Here is a 14,112-nt window from a genome sequence, read left to right on the forward strand (position 1 = left end):
TGCTCTGAAGATGGGTACAAACACAAAATACCCATGAAGAATTGCTTCTTAACAAAATGAACACAGTCCTGGTTTTCGAGGAACATATATGTTAGTGAAAGAGAAACCAACAGCAAGCATAACTAAAGAAAGGAACAAGAACATGTCAGAGAATGATAAGTACAAGGAAGGAAACACAGCAGGGGAAAACTAGCAGGGGAATAACATGACTGAGGGTGCCTTTAGCTAGAGTGGTCAGGTGGTTGCCCCGAGGGGGGACGTCTGAGCAGAGAGAAGACCCCAGCCTTGGGGACGTCTGGGGTGAGAGCTAAAAAACAAATATGCGCATGATCCAAGTTTAAGTTTTCAATTAGTGGCGTTTCCTGTGGTTTTCCTGCAGAAGAGACATTTCTTGGAAGTTTACATTTTAGCTTAATTAGACATGAATGTGTTGCGTGATAACATGGTCCTCTGCAATTGAAGATTAATATCTGAAGGCAGCAGAGCATGGTTCTTTGGGAAGAGGAAATGTCTTTTCCCCTGTATACATGACAGAGAACTTAATCAAATATATTTCTCATTATATGAAAGCATCAATATTTGTGGGACATCCACAGGCCTCAAAGTTTACAAATATAAACTATCCTGCTTATTTTTATTTCTCTTACCCCCAGGTAGGGTCTCATCTTCCTTTCAGAGGATAGAATGCTGGTTTCAAGGACTTTCTTTTATTACATGTGCCAAGTGTCAGCAGACAGTGCAATTCCCCCACCCCTACTCTGCCCCACCAGCAGCAATGGAGGTTTGTACACTGGTTACGTGCAAACGCCCAGAGTTGTCACACACTTACTATTGTGTGACCTTAACTTCTCTGAGTCTCAGTTTCCTCATTTGTAAAGCGGGACAATACTGACACCTGCCTCGCAGGGTGGTTCTGAGGATGAAAAGAGGCCATGTGTGTAAAAGGATAGCCCAGTTCCTGGCACTTAGTAGGGATTCAGTGATGGAATGATGATGGAGATGTTGATGGAAAGCAGAGCCAGACCGGAGACCCTCTACGGTCAGACCTAGATGATTTTTGTTTTTATCCACAGTCTAACAACTTCACACTTCAGTGACCTTTCAGTTGAAAAGAGACTTTGGGGACTTTCCTGGTGGCTCAGCGGTTAAGAATCCGCCTGCCAATGCAGGGGACACGGGTTCGAGCCCTGGTCCAGGAAGATCCCACATGCCTCGGAGCAACTAAGACAGTGCACCACAACTACTGAGCCTGCACTCTAGAGCCAGCGAGCCACAACTAGGGCCCTAGTGCCGCAACTACTGAGCCCACGTGCTTCAACTACTGAAGCCTGCACACATAGAGCCCATGCTCCACAACAGGAGAAGCCACCACAATGAGAAGCCTGCGCACTGTGAGGAAGAGTAGCCTCTGCTCGCCACAACTAGAGAAAGCCCACATGCAGCAACGAAGACCCAACACAGCCAAAAAAAAAAAGGAAAAAAAAGAAAAGAGACTATCTTTGACATGGCACTGAGATGGATCAGAATTCAAATATCATGTGAATTATCATCAACATCTTGGAACCAGCTGAAGTCACTGAAATTTTTATGTTTTAAAACACATGTATATATGGGCTTCCCTGGTGGCACAGTGGTTGAGAGTCCGCCTGCCGATGCAGGGGACACGGATTCGTGCCCCGGTCTGGGAGGATCCCACATGCCGCGGAGCGGATGAGCCCGTGAGCCATGTCCTCTGAGCCTGTGCGTCCAGAGCCTGTGCTCCGCAACGGGAGAGGCCACAACAGTGAGAGGCCCCTGTACCGCAAAAATAAATAAATAAATAAATAAAAAACATGTATAGGGCTTCCCTGGTGGCGCAGTGGTTGAGAATCTGCCTGCTAATACAGGGGACATGGGTTCGAGCCCTGGTCTGGGAAGATCCCACGTGCCGCGGAGCAACTAGGCCCGCGAGCCACAACTACTGAGCCTTCGCATCTGGAGCCTGTGCTCCGCAACAAGAGAGGCCGCGATAGTGAGAGGCCCGCGCACCGCGATGAAGAGTGGCCCCCACTTGCCCCAACTAGAGAAAGCCCTCGCACAGAAACGAAGACCCAACACAGCCAAAAATAAATAAATAAATTTTTAAAACATGTATAGGATTTACTTTGAAATGCATTAAAATATAAAATGTATAGATGGGTAGATATGTGATAAAGCAAATAGAGCAAAATGTTGATTGTAGAATCTGGGTGGTGGTTCTATAGATGTTCACCATCCAATTCTTTCAACTTTTCTGTGTGTTTGACATTTTCCTAATGAAATGCCAGGAAAAGATACGTACAGAGTCTTGACCGTACGGCCAAGCTATAATCTTGATATTTTGTCTTTGGAAATCATTTTTTTTTCAACCTAAATATATGAAGGAATGCGGTGACTTAAAAAGAAAGTATCTTCTAATGCCCATTTCCTTGATGACTGACTCTTCCACACTTTAAGAAGCTCTATAAGAGTTGGGGTTTCTTGAGTCAAAGTTCAGAAGCCCAAGATTAATAACAGTCACAATCACAGTAGGACAAATGGGTGTTTAGATTAGCAATCACCATTCTAGATGCTTCACATTTAATCCTCACAAAACTCTTTGGGATACAGAGTATTATTAGCCCCATTTTACAGATGAGGAAACAGAGGCATAGAGAGAGAATAAGTAACTCACTCAGAGTCACAGAGCTAGTAAGTGGTGGGTTAGTAACACTGAGTATTTGATTCTGTCAGATAACTAACCCCAAACTAAGCTTAATGGGAGGTGGAGAGCGGTTATCAGTGGAATTCAGATTTCTTTGGGTTTTTTTTTTTTGCTATTGCTTGTTTGTGCTCTGAATTACATAAAGGATGTCCTCCTGTGATTAGAAGCAAGCTCATCTATGCCGGATATCACTGTTAAAAGGACAGTCTTAAAAATGTGCGGAATTATCATTGTGATCATTGTTAAATCCAGCTATCCACTCCTACCTCTGCTGACTTCTCCTGTGGACATTATGGTGTATTCCATTCATTCTAAATATGACATTGAATAATTAGAGGACTGTATTTTTCTAACAAAATTGTTTTCTGAAAACATTTTATAGGGAAAGCAGAGAATATGAAAGCCTATCTAAAGAGTGCAGAAGGCTATTTTGTCCTGAATAAAAGCACTACGATTGGAAGGCATGAAAATTCAGACCTTGTTTTAGAGGTAAGACCTCTTCCTAGCCAGTCCCCGATCCTCCCTACCCCTCACACCACCAAAAGTTCTTACTGTTCTGTGGACTCCAGTCTCTTGTAAAGCACAGCCTCTGGCTAACAGTCCCAGCCTTCCTCGGTGTGCCACCAATAACCATTCCCCGCATGTGCTGGGTCTCCCTGGACCATGTGGTAAGAATGAGCACAGTGCAAAGTGCGATGGGCCCTGTGTCCTTTGCTGACTGTGTGTGCAGTGTCCCACCCTGATGGCACGGTTTGGAAGGTGGGCGTAGAGCTGATGCTTGACCTTCACCTGCTCCGCGTCTGGCAGCCACGGCCACCTGAAGTGCCCAGCTTGAGCAATGGCCTCTCGCCCTTTCCAGAGCTTCTGGAGACTATGGGCCCCTCAGAGCCCTCCCCGCCCCCGTACCTCCAAGTAGTAAATCAGGGTAAGCCCTGGGCATGGCCTCAGCGCTCTCTCACCTCATTTCATTCCATTCTCTGAATTAGCTGTGGCTTGGTCCACAGTCCCAGCTCATTGACAGCCAAGGAAGTTGGAAGAAAGTGTAAGTAAGGAATTATACAAACAGTGGCTTTGAGCCTTTTAAATTTTGAAAGGGATTAAAATATTGAAGCAGAAAGAGAAATGCAATGGAATCCCTTTAGGACTGTGAAAGGCAGACCACTCTCAGACTTCACTCAACAGAGTTTTTTAAACTTTATTTTGAAATAATTATAGATGCACAAATAGTAGAGAGAATGGCACGAAGCATGTGTGGAGTCCTGTGCCATTTTACCACGTGTGGATTTGGGTGTGGCCCTCAGGATATAGGAGTATTCCATCATCAGAGATGTCCCTTGTGATGCTCCTTTTATAGTCACAATTCCTCCTCCCACCATCGTCCCCATGCTCCGAAAACAACTAATCTGTTCTCCGTCTCTATAATTTTCATCATTTATGTATGACTTTTGCGATTGATTTTTTTTTTTTAGTCAGTGTAATGCCCTTGACATCCATTTAGGTTATTAGCTTGTTCTTTTATTGCTGAGTAATAGTCCACGGTATGGATGTATCACCTATGTTTAACCATTCACTTTTTGAAGGACATTTTGTTTCCATTTGGGGCTATTACAAATAAATGTACTATAAACATTTGTGTACAGGTTTTTGTGTGAACATAAGTTTTTATTTCTCTGTGATAAATGCTCAGGAGTATGATTGCATGGATTAACATATGTGTTTATACATATTCGGTTTGTAAAGAAACTGCCAGACTTATCCAGCATGGCTGTACCATTTTTCATTTCCACCAGCAATGTATGAGACACATCCTCACCAGCAATTAGCATAAACACTGTTTTTCATTTTAGCTGTTTTAGTAAGTGTGTAGTGGTATCTCATCATAGTCTTAACTTGCATTTCCCAAATCGATAGTGATGTTAAATGTCTTTTCATGTACGTGTTTGCCTTCTGCATATCCTCTTCAGTGAAATATCTCTTCATATCTTTTAAGTGTCCCTAATCGAATTGTTTAGTTTTTTACCATTGAGTTTTGAGAATTCTTTATGTTTTTAGATATGAGTCCCTTGTCAGATAGATGGTTTGCAAATATTTTCTCCCATCCCTAGCTGGTGTTTTCATTCTCTTGGCAGAGTATTTCACAGAGCAAAAGCTTTAACTGTTGATGAAGTCCAGGTAGTTACTTTTTCTTTTATAGATCATGCTTTTAGTGTCATGTCTAAGAACATACTACAAGGTCCCTGACCCTGAGGATTTTCTCTTATGTTTTCTTCTAAGTGTTTTATAGTTTTATGTTTAAATCTATGAACCATTTTGGGTTCACTGTCGTTTATGATGTGAGATTTAGGTCAAAGTTCATTTTTCTTGCATGTGGATATTTAGTTGTTCCAGAACCATTTGTTGAAAAGACTATCCTTTCTCCATTGAATTGCTTTTGCAAGTTTGTCAAAAATAATCTGGCCATACTTTCTATGGGGGCTACTTCTTAGTTCCCTATTATGTTTCATGGGTCTATTTGTCATAATGGATCTACCATTATGAGTTAGCCTTGATTACTGTCGCTATGTAAGTCTTAAATCAGGTAGAGTGACTCCTCCCAATTTTCTTTAAAAAAATTTTTAACCTATTCTAGTTCCTTTGCCTTTCCATTTACATTTTAGTGTAAGCCTGTCTGTATATACAAAATATCATGCTGTAATTTTGATTGGAATTGTGTTTTATCCTATAAATCAATGTGAGAATAATTGATATACTCCTACATTGTCTTCCAATTCATGAACATGGTATATTTCTCCATTTATTCAGTGTCTCTCATGAGTGTTTTGTAGTTTTCAGCATACCAGTCCTGTACATGTTTTGTTAGATTTACACTTAAGTATGTCTCTCTTTGTTTTTTTGAGTGATTGTAAATGGTATTATATTTTCAATTTTGGTGTCCACATGTTCATTGACAGTATATAGAAATACAGTTGATTTTTGTATGCTTCTTGGTATCTTGCAACCTTAACTGCACTTTCTTATATAAGGGCTTTTGTAGATTTCTTGGGATTTTATACATAAACAATCATGTCATCTGCAAATAAGAACAATTTTATTTCTCCTTTCAGAAAAGGAGATGTGAATGCCTTGAATCTTCTTTTCCTTGCTTTATTTCCCTGGTTAAGACTTCCAGGATTCTGCTGAACAAGAGCAGTGTATAAATCCTTATATTCGCTTGTTCCTGACCTTAGGGGAAAGCAGTTACTCTTTCACCATTAAGTAGGAGGTTAGCTGTAGGGTTTTTATACATGTTCTTACGAAGTGAGAAATTTCCCCCTTTATTCCTAGTTTTCTGAGAATGTTTATTGTAAACGCAACAGATTTAAAGATAACTCCATGAACCTCCCCGTGAGATTCTCCTCCATGATATGGTCTCCCTTCAAGGACAAAGAACATCTGTGCAGTGTGCAAAGTGGGAGGAAAGAGAAGAAGAAGAAGAACTGTAGTTTCTTCTTTATCCTAACAAGGCATAGATTTGGGGTCGTTTTATTTCCTGTCTGGCTAAAGTAGAGACAGAGATCTCTGTTTTGAACCGGACTATGATATTAGAAAACTGTAGTAATTTTTAAAAGCACAGGCTTTGGAGATAGACAGAGCTGGGTTTGAATCTCATTAGGCTACTTTGTGGCTGAGTGACTTCAACCAAATTACTTAATCACTCTGAGCTCCTTTTCCCTGTCTGTAAACCTCTTACCTCACAGGGTTATTCTGAGGATTAAGTGAGAAATGCACAGAAAGAGTCTAGCATGTGGTGCTCAGTGAATGACACAATGATCATTATTATGGTCTCCTAAAACAGAGACTGAGAAGAATCCTCAGAGGTGCACAGGGTTGAGATGAGGATCCACTGACATTAATAAGCCATTTGGAAAAGGGAACTAATGAGGACAGTTATTAACTAGACAGAAATTGAGTTGCATTCATTGTATATAAATAATTGACTGCTTACTGCTCCTCAGACTTAGCTTAAGATATACGTCACTAGGCTTCCCTGGTGGCGAAGTGGTTGAGAGTCCGCCTGCCGATGCAACGGACACGGGTTCGTGCCCTGGTCCGGGAATATTCCACATGCCGCGGAGCGGCTGGGCCCGTGAGCCATGGCCGCTGAGCCAGCGTGTCCGGAGCCTGAGCTCCGCAACGGGAGAGGCCACAACAGTGAGAGGCCCGTGTACCGCAAAAAAAAAAAAAAAAGAAAAAAAAATTCAGGGATTTATATTACTAAAAATCATCCTTGCAATTACCCAGAGGTTACATCTAGCAAATAAAAAAGATTGTTTGTTTTATTTGCCTGGATCAATCCTAAAGAATAGGCAGTCATGCTTCTAAAGATTTCTACTCATCAGCAAGGCTGACATGTTGTTTGGACTATTGGTATCGTAGTATTTCGACATCATTTACTCTTTCCGATAATGGAAGGTAGTTACATGCTTCTTGTTTTTAAAATTGGGAGAAAGGAAAATATAAGGAAGAAAATAAAAGTCACTTGTAATCATTTGGCTCAGGGAAAAATCAATATTGATATTTGCAGGGTTTTACCCTCCAGACTTTTTTCTATATCCTGTAAGGAGTTTGGTTCCCTAAGGCAATAGGAAGCCTGTTTATAGCCAGGCTAGTGAGAAGTGTTTATAGTCAACAGTGATAACTGTTGCTATCACTCATTCATTGCACAGTATTTACCCAGAGCCTCAGCACCGAGCCAAGTCTAGGGGTACAGTGATGGCAGAACTGGACATGGTCCCTGACAACAGGAAGCTGCCAGGAGAGAGAGAAATAAGTCAAATGATCCCACAAAGGTGTGACTAATTCCATTCCAACATTGGGGCTGTAAAGGAAAGGAATATGGAAGACAAGGAGGACTTAACAAGGCAAAAGTAGAAGGGAATGGCATGTGCAAAGGCCCTGGGGTGGAAGAGCATATTGTGAACCCAAGGGACTGAGAGAAAACCAGGGCGTCCAGAAGTCAGAGTGGGAAGGAGGAGGGCTAAGGGACAAGTAGGCCTCCTTCATGTCACCATAAGGGTTTTGATCTTTATCTGAAAAGCAGTGGGAAGAAGGCTTGAAGGATTGTAAACAAGGGGGAGATCTGCCAGTGAACATCCCGGCTGCTGTGTGCAGACGAGCCATCAGGAGCTCTATTCACAATCTCCCCTCTCCCATTTTACACGGCTCAAAAGCCTCAGCCTTGCTCATTTCACAGCTAAACCTTGCAAGTTATAATTTATATGATTTGATGTGCCTTGTAAACTGTATTTTTTAGAGTTGGATATGGCTGTTATTTAAACTCTGCTGAGAAAGGGACTCAGTTCTTCCAGAATGAAGAAACACCAAAGCCAGTGGTTGTTGGATTTTTCGTATGTTTAAGAGTGGTTGTTCAACATGAACTCCTAGGCATTCTGACCCAGTGGGTTTGGGGTAAGGCCCAGGAATCTTCACATTTATATGCTCCCCAGGTTCAGGTGGGGGGAATTAAGTCCCGTGGAGTTGGCACCAGGACCACACTTTGAGAACCCCACCATCAGTTCTCCCTCCCTCTCCCTTCTTGATCAGCAGAACTCCTGCTTGTGTGTGTGTGTGTGTGTGTGTGTATTCTTTCAATAAACTTTGTTTTGAGGAAAAGAGAAGCGAAGGGTAAACAATGAAGGGCTGACTGACCCTACCCCCTCCCCAGGGACTCCCCCAGTCCCACCCTGGGGAAGTCCCAGGATCCCTAGAAGACTGAGCTCTAGGACAGCCCAAGTCAGTGCAGGGCTGCAGCTAGGAGGGTGGAGATGGAAGAGAAAAAGAAAGAACAGACATGACAGGGGGATGAAATGCTGGTGTCCACCCCTCACCCTCGGTGGTCAGTGTCCTGCCAGGCATCACCTTTCTCATGGGTTTAGCCATCTCTCCAGCCTGTGTCAGCCCTTCTCGCATGGGATCTGAGGGTCGTGAAGCCAGACTGATCTCATACACACACCCAAGATCCCATCCAGCCGGATGACTCTTGTCCCTTTTCCTGGCCCATGCCATTTCTGGGCTGCCTCTCAGAAAAGAACCAGAGCCTACACCATAGTCTTGTTTATTATTATTAAACAAGGCTGCTGGGATTCTCCTATTATTTGCATCATTTCACGGACGTGCAGGTATGTCTGCTCTGTCAAAGGACACATACAGCTGTAACTCTGAGGGGTATGGCCAAATTGTCCACCAGAGGTTTCCGGATGTGGTGTCCTGCCAGCAGTGGACGCCCGTCTGCCACTCACTCCCCTGCCTACGGTGCTGACCACCCATTGGATCTTCACTGATCTATGGGGTGAAGTATCGTACCTGTGTCATTTTAATTCACATTTCTGTTATTCTAAGCGAACACCTGCATTTTGAGACATAAGGTGACAGGTGGACTCTCTGTGGGGAAATCCACGGAATGAAACAGGCCTGGGAGGGTGCACTTGCTGGCTCCCCATCTGCATCGCGCTTGTCCTCCCGCCTGGGTCGTGCTCCCGTCCCCCCCCTCACCCCCACCTCACCCCTGGCTTCTCCCCAAGTGCTCCTCGCTCTGGGGGTTCACTTGTTTGGTCTCGCCAATCCTCAGGGAATGTTTTGTCCCCTGTTTGGGAACTGGCGCCTGATTTCATTGGTCAGTTCCCACCACAGCAATTGATGGGTGTAGTTTCTCACCGGCAGATGGAGGGCTTCCAAGAGGAAAAGTTCAGAAGAAAGGGCTAGATCGTGATCTCATTTTTCTCATTTTTTTTATTGTGGTAAGATATGCATAACATAAAATTTACCATCTTAACCACTTTTACTAAGTGTGCAGTTCAGTGGCATTAAATATATTCACACTGTTGTGCAGCCGTCACTCCCATTATTCTCCAGAACTCTTTGAATCTTGCAGAACTGAAACTGCACCCATGAATGAACAACTCCCCATGCCCCCCTGGCCCAGCCCCTGGCAACCACCGTTCTGCTTTCTCTCTATGACCTTGGCTACTCTGGGTATCTCATATAAGTAGAATCATACCAGTATTTGTCTTTTCGTGACTGGCTTCTTTCACTGAGTATAATGTCCATGTTCATCCATGCTGTAGCATGTGTCCAAATGTCCTTCCTTTTTTAAGGCTGAATAATATTCCATTGTGTGGATTCACCACATTTTGTTTATTCATTCATCTACCAATGGACACTTGGGTTGTTTCCACCTTTTGGCTGTTGCAAACAACCCTATGAACATGGGTGTATAAATATCTCTTCAAGCCCCTGCTTTCAGTTCTTTGGGATATATACCCAAAAGTAGACTTGCTGGATCATATGATAATTTTACTTTTAATTGTTTGAGGAACCGCCATGCTGTTTTCCATAGTGGCTGCACCAAGTTACATTCTCACAACAGTGCACAAGGGTTCCACTTGCCCTGCGTCCTCAACAACACTTGTGATTTCCATTTTTTTTTTTTTTTTTTTTTTTGTAGTACACGGGCCTCTCACTGTTGTGGCCTCTCCCGTTGCGGAGCCCATGCTCCGGACGCGTAGGCTCATCGGACATGGCTCACGGGCCCAGCCGCTCCACGGCATGTGGGATCCTCCCAGACCGGGGCACGAACCTGTGTCCCCTGCATCGGCAGGCAGACTCCCAACCACTGCACCATCAGGGAAGCACTTCCCTTTTTTTTTTTTTTATAGTAGCCATTCTGATGGATGTGAGATGAAAGAAATTTTCGATCATAATCTTTTGAATAGCATACATAATACAAATAGCTACAGCATACATTTATGGACTACTTACTGTATCTCACATGGCTTTATACATCATCTATGTATGTTCTGTATATATATTTACAGAATTATATCGTCAAGGCAAATCCTGTGCAGGTGAGAACTACTATTATCATTATTATCCTCATTTGATGACATGGAAATGGGACTCAGAAAGGTTAAGGAACTGGCCCAAATCACACAGCTAGACGGGGGAGGTGAGGCTGAGTTTCAGACTGAGCTGACTCAAGCTTCTAAAAACAGAAGCTTCACTTTTTGAGTGTAAATTTAGCTTTGGGAACATCTAATATCTAAATTGGAAATTCTCAGTTAACTGAGATAACAAGATAATTGAGTAAGCTAGGGAAATTCCACCCTGTGGAATCGAGAATGGGGGTTGTCAGTGAAATGTGAGATCAATGTTCTCCTGATCCTCATTCATGCAACAGACTGAGGTGGCGCCATCTAGGGGGCGATTTGGGTAAAGAGGACACGTTGACCTGGTGCTTTCCCAGGAAGAGGAGCACTGGGGCTGTTAAGTGGGGGCCCAGCAAGAAACACCACTTATCTCTCCAATCCAGCCAGAGTAAGTTCTCTGCTTATAAGGACTGGTGGAGTTCAATTAGTCCCACCTGGATAACCCAGGATAGTCTCCCACTTTTTAAAAAATTTTTAAAAAGTTTTTGGCTGGGTTTGGTCTTCGTTGCTGATCACAGGCTTTCTCTAGTTGCAGCGAGCGAAGGCTCCTGTTTGTTTTGGTGCACGGGTTTCTCATTGCAGTGGCTTCTCTTGTTGCGGAGGATGGGCTCTAGGCGTGCAGACTCAGTAGTTGTGGCACGTGGGCTCAGTAGTTGTGGCTCGTGGGCTCTGGAGTGTAGGCTTGGTAGTTGTGGCACATGGGCTTCGTTGCTCCATGGCATGTGGGATCTTCCCGGACCAGGGCTCGAACCCGTGTCCCCTGCATTGGCAGGCGGATTCTTAACCACTGCGCCACCAGGGAAGTCCCTAGTCTCCCTCTTTTAAGAGCACTGATTAGTAACCTTGACATCGGCACAGTCCCTTTGGCCACGTCATGGAGCATATTCTCAGGTTCTGGGGATCAGGGCATGGGCATCTTTGGGAGACCATTCTGCCCACCACATTAATACTACCATCTGACTGGACCATTGCTTTGGGACTGGTCTGAGAGCTTTCTGGAAGAATCAGTAGGATCAATGCCACAGGCCACGGAGAAAGATGGCTGGATGAGCTGGAAGGTGATAATACCGTTACCAAGAGGGGAGGAAGCAGGACTGGTTGAGTGAGCACCTCAAGATCCCGGAAGCGGCCAGGCAGTTTGGGGCCTGGAGATGAACCAGGGGTTGGAAATACACACCTGCGAATCGAGGGGGTGGTACAGTGGCCCCAGCCCATGGACAGAGTGCAGAGGAAATGGACATCTGAGGGGAGAGGAGCCCGGCGTGGAGACCTGGAAGCAGTCAGAGAGGTGAGGGAGCCAGAGAGCTGCTGCCAGGCTGAGGGTATTCATCACAGAGACAGCTTGCTTTGTGCCAGGTACTGTTCTTGGCACTTTCGAGTGTATTAACTCATTTCATCCTTAGGAGGTTAGTGTTGTTTGCCCGACTTTACAGATGAGGGCGTTGAGGCACAGATAGGCTGAGTATCCTGCCTGGGGTCACAGAGGGAGGCTGGGGCACTGGGCACCACGCTCGGGCAGTCTGATTTCAGGACCAGCCTCTCCTGAGGCCTTGCCGGTCCACAGGGTTCTCCCGGGGAGACCGGGGAGGAAGGATCCAGCTGATGGGGAAGCAGAGAAGCTTCTTCTTTCCTTCCAATCCCAGACTCGTCGTCTCACCAGCGCCTGGCCGTTTCCTCATATCCTTATTCTTTTGAAAACTCCATTTTTTTTTTTTTACTATTTCTGCACTACATCCCTTTCCTGAGGCACTGGGGGGATGGGGCTGGGGGATGGGATAGCCTAGAACCAAAAGGTTAAAAGAAATAGATAAAACACACACACACACACACACACAAGTTAATTTCAAAAATGTTATCCCACTCCTTTGAACATGTCACCAAGCAGTACCTTTTGTCAATCCTACGAAGCCCAGCTTATCAAACTCATTTTTGCTGCTCAGGGAGCAACCAAAGAGAAGCAAAGAACCATGCCCCAGGCTGCACAGCTGGAAGGTAGCAGAGGTGGGACTTGAACTCAAGGCTTTCTAACTCCAGAGCCCATCCTCTTGCTCATAACAGAGAACATTTCCCATTTGCCCTATGTTCTCTTCTAAGTGATTTTGTATGTATTATATCATTTATAGGTCACCAATAACTTATAAGATGGTCCTTTTGTTACCTTACAGATGAGGAAGCTGAGGTATCACTTGCCCAAGGTCACCCTGCTAGGAAGTAGGAGAGCTGGACTCGAGCCCAGTCTAATAACCACCACGTTGCCCTGCTCCCACAACCCCTGAACCACCAGGCCACGTGCCTCTCTCTGACAACTGTGTCACATGTCACAGGGAGGCCGAGAGCCCGAGGAGGCCCCCGAGGGCAATGGCAGTGGGTTGAGGACCCAGCGGGAGAGGACCCTCTTGAAGCCATTTGACAATAAAGGAAAGGAAGGGGGAAGGGGCGGCATTTCCAGGCCGAGGGGGTGGTGAGCACGTTCACAGGTTAGAGGGAAGTTACACTGTCAAGGTGAGGATGCAGAAGAGGAGATGGTTGAGGAGAGGGACCAGACCAGGGTGGGATGAAGGCAGGACCACCCGGAGGCCCTTGGCAGCTAAGAGAAGCCGTGAAGGTCCCATCTAGGAGCTTCTCCAAGCCTGGGAAGTCCAGGTCCTGGCAGGGAGCTGAAGGCACATTCACAGGGGTGTGGAGTGATGGAGGGGAGTTTCCTGAAGGGACTCCATAGGGAGTGGGCAGGGCTCAGAGAAACCACAAAGGATAGTGCAGGGCCCAGAGCTAGTATGAGTGAGGACTGTTCCCACCCCCAGAGCTGAGGGGTGAGGGCCAGGGGCATTTCCTGGGACCCGGAGACCCTGAGGGCTGGGTAGAGTCCTCTGAGGGAAGCTGTGTGGCCCCAGAGAAAGGAAGCCAGGGGAGTAAGTACCCCAAGCTCTCTCCTCCCTGCTCTGATCTCTAACCCCCCCATTGGCCAAACCCAACCAGAAACCAGAGGCAAGGAGCCCATCAGCCCATGGATGTAGCTGCACAGGTGGGCCTGCTGGGCAGAGGGCACCATGTAAAGGGATGGAGGAGGGTCGGGAGAAGCAGACGGAGAATGCCGGCAGGTGCAGGAGGTGAAGACCTAGGAGGCTGTTGTCAAAGTAGAATGAAAAGCCTGAGAGCAGGGACCTGCTGGCTGGGGGGCCCAAAGGGCACTGGGCCAGCCTCAGGACAGAAGTGTGAGGGTGGCAGGAGGGTTTGGGGGCCGGGATGGACTTGAAGGAGCTGGTGAGCTTGAGCAGGGCCCAGGCTGGGTGAGCATAGGGCATTACCCCTAGGGAGCAAACAGGGAGCAAAGGCTACGTGACTCAAGGAGAGGACGAGACAGAGGATAAGGAAGGCCGGGAGTGGGAGGTTATGGTCTGAGATGGGGCTTCCCAGTGCCAGGTGATG

General features: G+C 45.7%; 1 protein-coding gene across 1 annotated transcript in view; it reads left to right on the forward strand.

Annotated features, from left to right (window-relative positions):
• Positions 1 to 2,732: 2,732 nt before the first annotated feature.
• LOC308609814 (forkhead-associated domain-containing protein 1-like) overlaps positions 2,733 to 14,112 on the forward strand; it is a gene marked incomplete at its 3' end in the record, with an annotated part of 77,593 nt that continues 66,213 nt past the window's right edge. The window contains exon 1 of the mRNA XM_081259114.1: positions 2,733 to 3,211. Within this exon, the coding sequence (XP_081115240.1) occupies positions 3,119 to 3,211 (93 nt within the window). The 5' untranslated portion in view covers positions 2,733 to 3,118. The remainder of the gene's footprint in view (positions 3,212 to 14,112) is intronic.

The sequence above is a fragment of the Mesoplodon bidens genome, assembly GCF_964165515.1.
Source record: "Mesoplodon bidens genome assembly, contig: HAP1_SCAFFOLD_103, whole genome shotgun sequence".
In the NCBI taxonomy this organism is placed as follows: Eukaryota; Metazoa; Chordata; class Mammalia; order Artiodactyla; family Ziphiidae; genus Mesoplodon; species Mesoplodon bidens.